The 12288-nt window shown below is 48.0% G+C and overlaps 1 protein-coding gene across 1 annotated transcript in view; it reads left to right on the forward strand.

Moving 5' to 3' along the window:
* LOC124550729 (esterase FE4-like) overlaps window positions 1-12288 on the forward strand; it is a 108481-nt gene that overhangs the window by 67567 nt on the left and 28626 nt on the right. The window contains exon 7 of the mRNA XM_047125449.1: window positions 6049-6218. Within this exon, the coding sequence (XP_046981405.1) occupies window positions 6049-6218 (170 nt within the window). The remainder of the gene's footprint in view (window positions 1-6048; window positions 6219-12288) is intronic.

Genomic DNA, 12288 nt, shown 5'->3' on the forward strand with positions numbered 1-12288 from the left:
ATCCCCAACTCTTTTTTTTTTCTTTATTGTATTTCAGTTCCCCATCGTGGCGGGCTGGCAGCAGCATATGCGCTGCTCCTCAGCCGAAAGACATAGTACAAAACAATAGAAGACATTTAAAAATATACAAAGGAGAAAATATGGTAGATATAAAAAAGGGGGAACATCATGGAAGGCAATAGACAAAAAAGGGGCGACTGTAAAATGGAGATAAAATCTGTAAAAAAGTAGCGCACACAAAAAAACCACACACTGGGACAATTAAAAGAACACAAGGCACAGTATGACCGGGGCATAAAAGTATCGACGGATGGCATAGCACATAACAAACACTGACAGTGAACCTCAAGGCAGCATACAATTAAAATCATACCTCTTGACACACAGGAGAAACAGCACCAAACACAACACTGACATGGCACACTGATGATGATCAAAACGGAGGATCTGCCAGGCGCGAGGAGATGAAGGAGACCGGAGGAAGGGAGGGAGGGGAAGAGAGGGGGGAGATGAGTAGGGGGTGTGTGGAAGAGGGCCAGGTAGGGAGGGATGTGGGGAGGATAGAGGCAAGGATGGGGGTGTAGGAAGGAGGAAAATCAGCTCTGGGAGAAGGAGGGGAGAGGAAAAAGGGGGCCCTGGGGAGGGGGGGTAACAAGGCCAGGTTATAGTTGGAAGTAAGGGTAAATGTCATGGTGAAGTGCATCATCCGGGAGGGGGAGGCGCTGGAAATTGTCATGATGAAGGAGATGGAGGGTGTGGAGGTGGACAGAGTGAGGGATACAGTGATAGAGGTGCGGCAATGGGTGGGGGGTGGAGAGGAAGGAGGAAACCAGAGGGTGGTGGGGATCAAGCCTGCGGACAATGTAAAAGATGCGGAGATGTTGAAGGAACAGGAGGAGGTGGGGGAAGGGGATGAGTTTGTACAGGAGCCGTGTGGGGGGAGGAAGGCGGATACGGAAGGCAAGGCGGAGCGCATGACGTTCAAGGATTTGGAGGGCCTTGTAAATACGGGTGGGTGCAGAGATCCAGGCAACGCTGGCATAACAGAGGATAGGATGGATGAGGGATTTGTAGGTGTGGAGGATGGTAGAAGGATGCAATCCCCATGTCCAGCTAGACAGAAGGCGGAGGCGGGAATTGGCTTTCTGCTGGATGAATGGTCTGGAGGTGAGGGGTCCAGGTGAGGTGTTGGTCGAGGGTGAGGCCAAGGTATCTCAGGGTGGGGGTGAGCTGGATGGGATGACCATAAAGGGGAAGGTAGAAATCATGGAGACAAAAGGAGTGGGTGGTGCGGCCTATGATGATTGCCTGGGTTTTGGAGGGGTTGAGACGGAGGAACCACTGATTACACCAAATGGTGAACTGGTTAAGGTGGGTTTGGAGGGTATGTTGGGACCGTTGAAGGGTAGGATAGAGAGCCAGGAAGGCGGTGTCATTAGCATACTGGAGAAGGTGGACAGATGGTGGTGGCTTGGGCATATCAGCCGTATACAAGAGATAAAGGAGAGGGGAGAGGACAGAGCCCTGGGGGACACCAGCAGTGGGATAAAAGATGCGGGAGTTGATGTTGTGGAGGGTGACATAGGAAGGACAATGCGAGAGGAAAGAGGCGACCAGACGGACAAAATTGATAGGCAGGGCGTAGGTTTGGAGTTTGAAGAGGAGACGGGGATGCCATACACAGTCATAGGCATTTTGGGGGTCAAGGTAAACAAAAATGGCGGAACGACGGGAGTTAAGCTGGAGGGACAGAAGGTGAATGAGGTTAAGGAGTTGGTCTTCAGTGGAGAAGGAGGGTCGGAAGCCACACTGGGTAAGGGTGAGGAGGTGGTGTTGAGTAAGGTGCTGATGGATACGGTGGGAAAGGATGGATTCAAAGACCTTACTGAAGACGGAGGTGAGGCAGATGGGATGATAGAAAGAGGCAGCAGAAGGGTGTTTGTTGGGTTTGAGGAACAAGAGGACACAGGTCAGGGTAGAAGCCAGTAGAGAGGATGACATTATAGAGATGGGCGAGGACAGTCAGGAAGGAATAGGGGCTTTCTCGAAGGTGGTGGAAGGTGACACAGTCATGACCAGGGGCCGTGTTGTGTTTGGACCAAAGGATAAGTTTAATGTCTTGTGCTTTGATGGGAGTGTTTATATCGGAAGGGGCCAACTGTCCCAAGTACTGGAGACTAGGAGCCAGTGGAGCGACAGAGGTATCGGCATGTTCCATGACGGTGGGGAAAAGAGAATAATCTGGGATGGAGAAGACCTAAGTAAGGTGGGAAGGGAAGTGGTTGGCCTTACTGAGGTTGTCAGGAAGGGGGCGATCGTTATGGAGAAGAGGTTAGTGGGGAGTGGAAAGGGAACTAGTAAGGCGATGGAAGGTGGACCAGTACTTGGAGGAGTTGATAGGCAGGGAGATGTTGAGTCGTGTGCAGGTTTGGCTCCAGTCTCGGCGTTTCGTTGCTGTAATAAGGTTCGGTACGTGTCACTGTATTTGCCGGTGGCGTTGGAGTGTATCCTGGTCACGAGTGCCCAGGAAGGAGCGAAAGAGGCGGTGGGATTCACGAAGGAGGAGGACAGCCCACGGAGGGAGAGCAGGACAGTGGGGATGGATGGTTTTAGTAGGAACATGGGCCTCCACGGCGTCAGTAATTATCTTCTCAATGAAGGACAAGGCATGGATGATGTCGTCAGGATGGCGATAGGTAAGAGGGTGGCTTTCAACCTGGGTGGTGATGGATTCCTGGTAGGCATCACAGTTGGCATGGTGGTAGTCATGGACGACCTTTGGAGGGGGTGTAGCGTGGGGAGCTGGAGAGGGGCGGTGAGCACACATTATGGTGAGAAGAACGGGCAGGTGATCACTACCCGTGGGGGCAAGGACAGCGATGGCGATATGCCCAAGGAGGTTGGCGGAGGCAATGACAACATCTGGGGTGGTGTCACTTTCAGGTCGGGTGTGCTGGGGAAGGGGAGCAAGGTCACCGTGGATTGTGGATAGGAACTGATGCCACCACTGAAGGGCGGCAGGAGTGCGGCTATGGATGTTGAGGTCGGCGGCAATCACATAGGTGGAGAAGGTGCGGTCAATGTGCGAGATGAAGTCATAAGGAGCAGTGGAGTGGACATAGATGGTGGCACAGGTAATGGTGGGGGACGGGAAGAAGACACTGAGGATAAGGTGTTGAGTGGGGTCATTGAGGAGAGGTTGTGGCCGGACGGGGATATGCTTAAGGTGGCCAATTGTGACTCCACCCTGCGCACGAGGACCAGGAGCGTCAGTGCGGTGGAGGATATAAGGAGAGGTGTAGATAGAATGGTGGGGTTGGAGAAAGGTTTCGTTCAAGAGGAAGGTGTCGACCTGGTGGTGGGAGAGGGTGTGCATGATTAGGTATTTGTTGGAGTGGAAGGAGCAAATGTTCTGGAAGAGGATGCAATACTCGAGCCGCACCTTGGTGGGATGTGAGGGGGGGGGGAAGAGAGGGAAGGGGCTTAAACTAGAGTGTCAAGGCTGGTGAAGGTGAAGTGGGCTCGGTTGTGGGAATAAGTGGCAAAGGTGTTCAGGTGGAAAACAGAGTGAGCGGCAAGGGAGATTTGTTGGAAGGTGTGGGGGTGCTGAAAAGGGTGAATGTTTTGGAGTACAAAGGTAAGGAACCGGATGATGTCCTGCCATGGGGGGTGGACGGAGGGAATTGTTGGGGTGGACAGGGGTATCAACAGGACGGACAGGGACTGTAAGCTCAGGGGTGGCTGGTTTGGCTTTACACTTGTGGGAGTAGGTGGGATGGAGGCCATTGCAGGTGTTACAGGAAGGAGGAGCAGCGAGGTTGGGGCAGTTCTTAGTGGGAGGCCTTGCAATGGGGATAGGTGGGGGGGGTTTGCAGTTGGGAGTCAGGTGGTCATTATACATCAGGCACCACTGGCAGCGGTAGGATTGGGGAGGGGATTTGGAGGATTCAACAGCGTGTCGACAGTGGTATACCAGGGCACCCTGGGTGGGGAGATGGTCAGTGGAGGGGGCAGACTCAGAGAAGACCCGCGTGAGGTAGGTGGGACCAGAGGCATTGTGAATATGGTGGGCATAGCGGATTTCCAAGTCCAGGTGGGAGTTTAGTTCCACCAACACTTCATCCTCCGTGATCACCAGGCTGAACTCGGTGATCACAGGGGTGTAGTTGGGGGGGGGGGGGCGACGGGGAGGCTGGGTCTGACGAGGAGTGAAAGAGGAAAGAAAGGGTGTAAAGATGCATGGGGGCCGAACATAACTCGTGGGAGTTTACAGAGGACTGAGGACTGAGTCCCTGCGAGGAATGAGTTGGGAGATGGGAGCACCAGGTAAATACTTTCGTATCTCCACGGTGAGGGTACGAGCGTCGAGGAACTTTGGATCAAGAGTTGACAGGACGAAGGTATGGAGGGTGGGGGCTGGGTTACAGGTGGCTGCAGGAGGGGTGGTGTCCGTGGAGACGACAGGAGGAGGAGGAGGTGGTGTTGACTTTTGTGGGAAGTGGCAGGAGCAGAGTTGGTAATGACGCGCTTTTGGGGTTTTTTGGAGACCGGAGGTGGGGAGGAGGGGAGAGGGACGGGGAGGAGAGGAAGGTGGTGGGTGGCAGATCCCTGTGGCGTAGTGGAGGCGCCGGGAGAAGCAGCCGGTTCAGTGGTGGCGACGGTGGCTCGGCTCGACGTGATGCGTGCGGGAGATGCAGACAATGGAGTGACGGGGTGGGTGAGAGAGGGGAAGTCGACTACCTGAGGAGTGGCAACAGAGGCGGCAACAGAGGCGTATCTGAGAGCGGGGGTAGTAGTGGGAGCTGTTGAGGGTATGGAGGCTGGAGGTAGGGTGTAGAAGTGGGGGTATACAGCAGGGGAGGAGATAGGGGAATGGGTAAGTGGGGGAAGGGGAGGTGAGGCGTAAGGAGGGAGGCCGGGGGCGGCACTCCAGGAAGTGACTGTGGAAGAGGGGAGGGGGAGGTGTAAATGACAGTGGAGGTGGGAGTACTCATGATGGACGAACCGCGACGAACAGAGGGACGGACAGCAAGCAGTGGCGGCGGTGAAGGACGGACAGCAGGCAGCGGCGACGACGATGGACAGCGAGCAGACAGGCAGGCAGGCAGCTACAGCAACGAGCAGCGGACAGTCAGACAGACAGACAGACGAACAGACATCCACAGCAACAATCTTCGAAGACGGAGATTCCACCCTGAGAGTAGCCCAGGCTTTCCAATCTGACGTTTTCGAAGGAGGGGATCCAACCCTCGAAATGTCCCCAACTCTCTTGTGGTTCCCTTTTTAGGTACTCTACGTCGACGTCTGCTCGTAGATACGTATCGTCGGTAGGTTTTACACACTTGTATTTCACTTTCACTCTATAGTCGAGGATTAGGATGTTGATGGATGACGGTCCATTTAAAAGGTTCCTAGCCTGGAGGAATCTAAATAGTTCGAAAATGTCGATATGCACGCGCTCTACATCCAGATTCGCAACTAACGGCACACGACACTTTCAAAAGTCCACACGTTAATATCTGAATACCGGTACCTTTGAATCCACTCGTATCAGCAGATAATTTGAGTTTCTGTCGTCTATATGTCCGTAAAGTTCCAATCTAGCACTAAAGTCCTAAAATGCCCTTAATACTCCGTTGCTACAGTCAGAGATCGTACACTACATCACTTTCAATCTGCGTAATATTCTAAGAGTTTATCGTGAATCCTAACACTATGAAGTCCAATCTAATTATTGTCTCTCTGACTGACACGGGTTCCCCGCCCTTTAACGAAACAATCAAGAAAAAAGGCGGTAATAATGACGATCACGCCTTTTTATAGGTTTTTCATCACAAGAGTTTAACGTCACTGCCTTCTCCATGACGGAGCTTTCATGGCTTTGCTGTACTTAGACGTTAAACTACTTGCTGATATACTATAATTTTGATCTGCAATTACCGAACTCTGATTCTACACTATTTTCCCCTCTAAAAATTCTATTCTTAATTTTAAATTATTCTTTCTATAGCTTTTATCACTGTAAACTTAACTGAGGTGTTACAACAGATATGGGTGACACGGTCCGCACGTCCAGCTATGCTGCAAACCCCCGCCTGCTGATCCCCACCAACCTGCGCTGCCCTGAAGCGGACAGGGACGCCGTGGCAGAGGAGGTTCGGCGCTTCTACTTCGGAGAACGCAACATCGGACCCGAGACGCAAGTGGAGCTCTTCACAGTGAGTATCCCCATAAACAAACCAACAAAACGCTAGTACCACCTGCAGACCTGTGAACGCGCCTGTGCTTCAATTCAGGGGAAGAAGTAGTTATACGAATGCGTAGTGCACTGCTGCTTTCAGATGGTTGTCGAAGAGGTGCATACAGCTACAAGGCTTTATCACATACCTGTTGTTGGATCTTACAACATCTCTTATGTTGGCCTTTCTGTAGGTTGAAAATTTCCATTGTAGGAATCGACATGGCTCCCGATATAAAGATCGTTTGAAAACAAATAGTTCAATTGGCTCTAAGCACTATGGAACTTAAAATCTGAGGTCATCAGACTGAGAACTACTTAAACCTAACTAGGCTAGGGACATCACACACATCCACGCATGAGGCAACCTGCGACCGTAGCAGCAGTGCGGTTCCACCCTGAAGCGCCTAGAACCGCTCGGCCACAAAGGTCCGGCGAACGTTTGAAGCCCAACTCGGTCTGCTAGTACACGTGGCGCAGAAAGCAGCAGATACTGCTGCCACGTTGACGCCGTGTTCCTTGATTACTACACTGTCCAGGCCAATTAAAGTCAAAAACCTGTCAAAAGGCCCAGTAACCATCTTTCATACAGCGAACCGCTGTGAAGGTAGTCAGTCAGGTTCTGGAAGATACCGATAGGCATGTGGAGCCATGCACACTCCAGTGCTGTGGTCAGATGTACAGGTTTCTCATTTGAGGATCCATGGCTCAAACAGCCCGGATGGGGTGGCACCACAGATACTCGACTTGGTTTGGATGAAATTTGCTCGTCAGGAGAGTATGGTGAAATTATCCAGTTCTTCAAACCACAGACGAATACTGCAAGATGTGTAACACGTTGCCTGGTCCCTAAGAATAGATGTACAGTTCTGTTGATGTACTGTGCCTTCCAGAATGACGACATCACCCACAGAATGCCACAAAACATTCAAATGGTTCAAATTGCTTGGAGCACTATGGGATCTGGATACACTGACTAAACCAAAGGTTTTACAGAGTTTCAGGGAGAGCATAAGGGAACAATTGACAAGAATGGGAGAAAGAAATACAGTAGAAGAAGAATGGGTAGCTTTGAGGGATGAAGTAGTGAAGGCAGCAGAGGATCAAGTAGGTAAAAAGACGAGGGCTAGTAGACATCCTTGGGTGACAGAAGAAATATTGAATTTTATTGACGAAAGGAGAAAATATAAAAATGCAGTAAATGAAGCAGGCAAAAAGGAATACAAACGTCTCAAAAATGAGATCGACAGGAAGTGCAAAATGGCTAAGCAGGCATGGGTAGAGGACAAGTGTAAGGATGTAGAGGCTTATGTGACTAGGCCGGCCGGTGTGGCCGAGCGGTTCTAGGCGCTTCAGCCTGGAACCGCGCGACCACTACTATCGCAGGTTCGAATCCTGCCTCGGGCATGGGTGTGTGTGATGTCCTTAGGTTAGTTAGGTTTAAGTAGTTCTAAGTTCTAGGGGACTGAAGACCTCAGATGTTAAGCCCTATAGTGCTCAGAACCATTTGAACCATTTTATCTGACTAGGGGTAAGATAGATACTGCCTACGGGAAAATTAAAGAGACCTTTGGAGAAAAGAGAACGACTTGTATGAATATCAAGAGCTCAGCAAAGAAGGGAAAGCAGAAAGGTGGAAGGAGTATATAGAGGGTCTATACAAGGGCGATGTACTTAAGGGCAATGTTATAGAAATGGAAGAGGCGGTGGATGAAGATGAAATGGGAGATATGATACTGCGTGAAGAGTTTGATAGAGCACTGAGAGACCTAAATCGAAACAAGGCCCCGGGAATAGACAACATTCCATCAGAACTACTGACAGCCTCGAGAGAGCCAGTCCTGACAAAACTCTACCATCTGGTGAGCAAAATGTATCAGGCAGGCGAAATACCGTCAGACTTCAAGAAGAATATAATAATTCCAATCCCAAAGAAAGCAAGTGTTGACAGATGTGAAAATTACCGAAATATCAGTTTAATAAGTCACGGCTGCAAAATACTAACGCGAATTCTTTACAGACGAATGGAAAAACTGGTAGAAGCCGACCTCGGGGAAGATCAGTTTGAATTCCGTAGAAATATGGGAACACGTGAGGCAATACTGACCCTACAACTTATTTTAGAAGTTAGATTAAGAAAAGGCAAACCTACGTTTCTAGCATTTGTAGACTTAGAGAAAGCTTTTGACAGTGTTGACTGGAATACTCTCTTTCAAATTCTGAAGGTGGCAAGGGCAAAATACAGGGAGCGAAAGGCTATTTTCTATTTGCGCAGAAACCAGATGGCAGTTATAAGAGTCGAGGGACACGAAAGGGAAGCAGTTGTTGGGAAGGGAGTGAGACAGGGTTGTAGCCTCTCCCCGATGTTCAGTCTGTATATTGAGCAAGCAGTAAAGGAAACAAAAGAAAAATTCGGAGTAGGTATTAAAATCCATGGAGAAGAAATAAAAACTTTGAGGTTTGCTGATGACATTGTAATTCTGTCAGAGACAGCAAAGGACTTGGAAGAGCAGTTGAACGGAATGGACAGTGACTTGAAAGGAGGATATAAGATGAACATCTGTTGATGAGGATAATGGAATGAAGTTGAATTAAGTCGGGTGATGTTGAGGGAGTTAGATTAGGAAATGAGACACTTAAAGTAATAAAGGAGTTGTGCTATTTGGGGAGCAATATAACTGATTATGGTCGAAGTAGAGTGGATATAAAATGTAGACTGGCAATGACAAGGAAAGCGTTTCTGAAGAAGAGAAATTTGTTAACATCGAGTATCGATTTAAGTGTCAGAAAGTCGTTTCTGAAAGTATATGTATGGAGTGTAGCCATGCATGGAAGTGAAACATGGACGATAACTAGTTTGGACAAGAAGAGAATAGAAGCTTTCGAAATGTGGTGGTACAGAAGAATGCTGAAGATTAGATGGGTAGATCACTAAACTAATGAGGAGGTAATGAATAGGATTGGAGCGAAGAGGAGTTTGTGGTACAACTTGAAGAAGGGATCGGTTGGTAGGACATGTTCTGAGGCATGAAGGGATCACCACTTTAGTATTGGAGGGCAGCGTGGAGGGTAAAAATCGTAGAGGGAGACCAAGAGATGAATACACTAAGCTGATTCAGAGGGATGTAGGCTGCTGTACGTACTGGGAGATGAAGAAGCTTGCACAGGATAGAGTAGCATGGAGAGCTGCATCAAACCAGTCTCAGGACTGAAGACCACAAAAACAACACTATGGGACTTACCATCTGAGGTTATCAGTCCCCTAGACTTAGAATATCACACACATCCATGCCCGAGGCAGTAGTAGCAGCGCGGTTCCGGACTGAAGCGCCTAGAACCGCTCCGCCACAATGGCCGACCGACAAACATTCCCCAAACATTCCCTTCTCAAGCCTGGGCCCAACTGACGATTGTTGCAGTGTGTTTGCTGCCAGTTGTTTCACACCAACGGAGGACAAATCGCGTTTAACCTGGAAAGGACATCTGTCACCAATGAGTAGACCTCCAGTTGCGATACTGGCGTGCTGATTCCAGCTCTTATCTTCCTCTAAGAACCCCATCCGCCCCCTCCCACCCTGCCCAATAAAACCCTCGATAGAGCGTGCCTAACCTTATTGAGTTTTAAAAATATACCTGTATAGACAGTACCCCTGACGAAGTCCTGTTGGCTTGCAGACACCCAAATTTCGGAAGGCCTACTACAAGCCACAAGAGCTGCATTGTAGTCTGCCTCCAGGGGCTTGTGACTGTTTTCAGTAGAAAGGGAAGTGGAAGGCACTGAGGATTTTGCCAAACTAGGGAATCTTAGGTCTTTTGCCATTTAATTCACTCATGAATCTACGTGCCAAACGTTATCCACCCCTCCATCCCCCAATGATCACGGAGGAAGCGAAATAGGAAAGACGAAAAACCATAAGTGCACTTTTCTGCCTCAAATCACGTTTAAATTTTGTCGAATGGTACTGAACGGCCCCTAGTCGTTCCAGCTTGTGTACGAGAGCCAGCATTGCGGTCACACTGCGCCCCAGAAGGGCCAGATCATCTTTAATGAGTATGCAGCGTCTAACAACCCTACCACAACAAAGGTCAAAATTTAATAATGATTGTGGTGTTGATCACGCTGCTAATTACTGCATTTTCGGGCAACAACTAAGTTATTATGTGGCAGGTGTCATTAGAGCACAGTTAATTAACTCATTTAATGTAATAATGAATAAACTGGGCACTCCTCTTTTCGTGTTTCCCACGCTGGTCTCGTTGTAAAATCATGGCTCAATCCTCGAAAATCTAGGTGGTGGTGATTCCAAGCTCGGATGCAAAGAGGCCTAGGTTTTATTCTGCTATATTCAAAAGTTTTGTAGAAGCGCTTCACAAACCATTCTTGAAGATTACACTTTTGCAGGACAATGGTGATGTAAAAAAAGTAATCAGCACTCCGAATTTAAGTTACACTTCCTTTTAATTGCTTTTAATGCAATATCACGTAACACACAAAACATCACTTCACAATACAAAACATACTTGAAAACATCTTCCTCACTGTTAAAGTTCACATTTTATAAGCTGACTACTTTATGCGTTTTTCCAACATGACGTCCAAGACTTGCCTTTCTCTAGGTCCGACTCTCTAACTAACTAATAATCGCTTATGCGCCCAAAAATCAAGAGTTACAAGTACATCAAAGATCATAGTGACAAAAGAAAGAATACACATAAGAATAATATCATTGCAATATAAAGATATAGATGAATCACTCTACATTAATGAAATCAAATCTGAATGTTGTCTCAGAAATATGTTAACTACTTCTACAGAAACACAGTAGAATATTACTGGTATCGAGAGGTTCAGGTGAGGTGCCGTAATGGTTACGTAATTCAAGTACCATTACAAGCACCATAAAGACATTAGGGGTTGAACGTCTAAGGATGTCAGTAATGTCAAAGGTTGTCAAGAACATTTTTCTGTTGCTCGTCACATTGGCAACTGTTGTTTTGTTCCGCGAAATGCGTGGGCGTCAACACCGCAGGGAAAGGGGTGGCTTCATTCACGCCATTTATGCCATCCCCTGCAGCCTTTTCATGCCGAATATGAATGGCGGTATCTTGGAATGCTTTTCTCCGCCACCCATAAGAAAATCGCGTGATTTCAACCCTGCAACTCGCGGTTCTGACCTCCACTGCAAAGGCGTCAAAATGATGGGTGAAATGTGAGTACGAGTGTTGTGGCGACATTCTCATCGTGTGATATGTCCGCAGTGGCACCGGACAGAATTGTGGTGAAATCTGGTGGGTGTGTGACTTCATTACCCCACCTTACACATCACTTGAACTTGTGAGATGTGGCCTATTTTTCTCACGTGTCGACACGTTGCTGTTTGAAACGCCGTCGAGCTGGAGGGTGATATCGCAGGGTGTAACGCTTTTGTATCAGTACAGAGGAATCTTGTACATACTGTTGAGCTAGGGTGCAAACTTAAGCGTCACAATAGTTTAGAACTACGTTGTTTCGAAGGTGTGATGCTTTCATTCTGTTGTGCAGTGCACATTACTCATTTTCATATGGGCCCGACATCTGATGCGATCATATGCTGTGGCGCCCTGGAAATATTATGTGAACGGAGTTGGGGCGGCATCGAGCACATGGCTGTGAATTCCTTGGTGACGCTGTGCACTGGGAGGGCCAAACATGGCGGACTTTGTGAAACCTTAATGGCAGACATTTCACAGTTCATATAGAAATTAATTGTAGCCAGATGAATCATGATACATCAAAAGGAAACATGTATATTGCTATTATTTGCACAACGATTCTGATGGTGTAATCAGATGTTCAATATCTTTATTAGTTTAAAGTTTAGTATATGACGGTAAATTATACAATTAACACCCAGCAACGAATTTCCAAAATATAAACGCTTCATCCGATTTTGTCTTTAGAAATTTATTAGTGTAAACCTAAATTGGTGTGAATTACAGGCATGTAACTTGAACAGTACATTCATGAAGAAATTGGTTAAATATTTACTGTGTCGTAGAAAGCTACTGGC

This window comes from Schistocerca americana, chromosome 9, assembly GCF_021461395.2.
Source record: "Schistocerca americana isolate TAMUIC-IGC-003095 chromosome 9, iqSchAmer2.1, whole genome shotgun sequence".
NCBI lineage: Eukaryota > Metazoa > Arthropoda > Insecta > Orthoptera > Acrididae > Schistocerca > Schistocerca americana.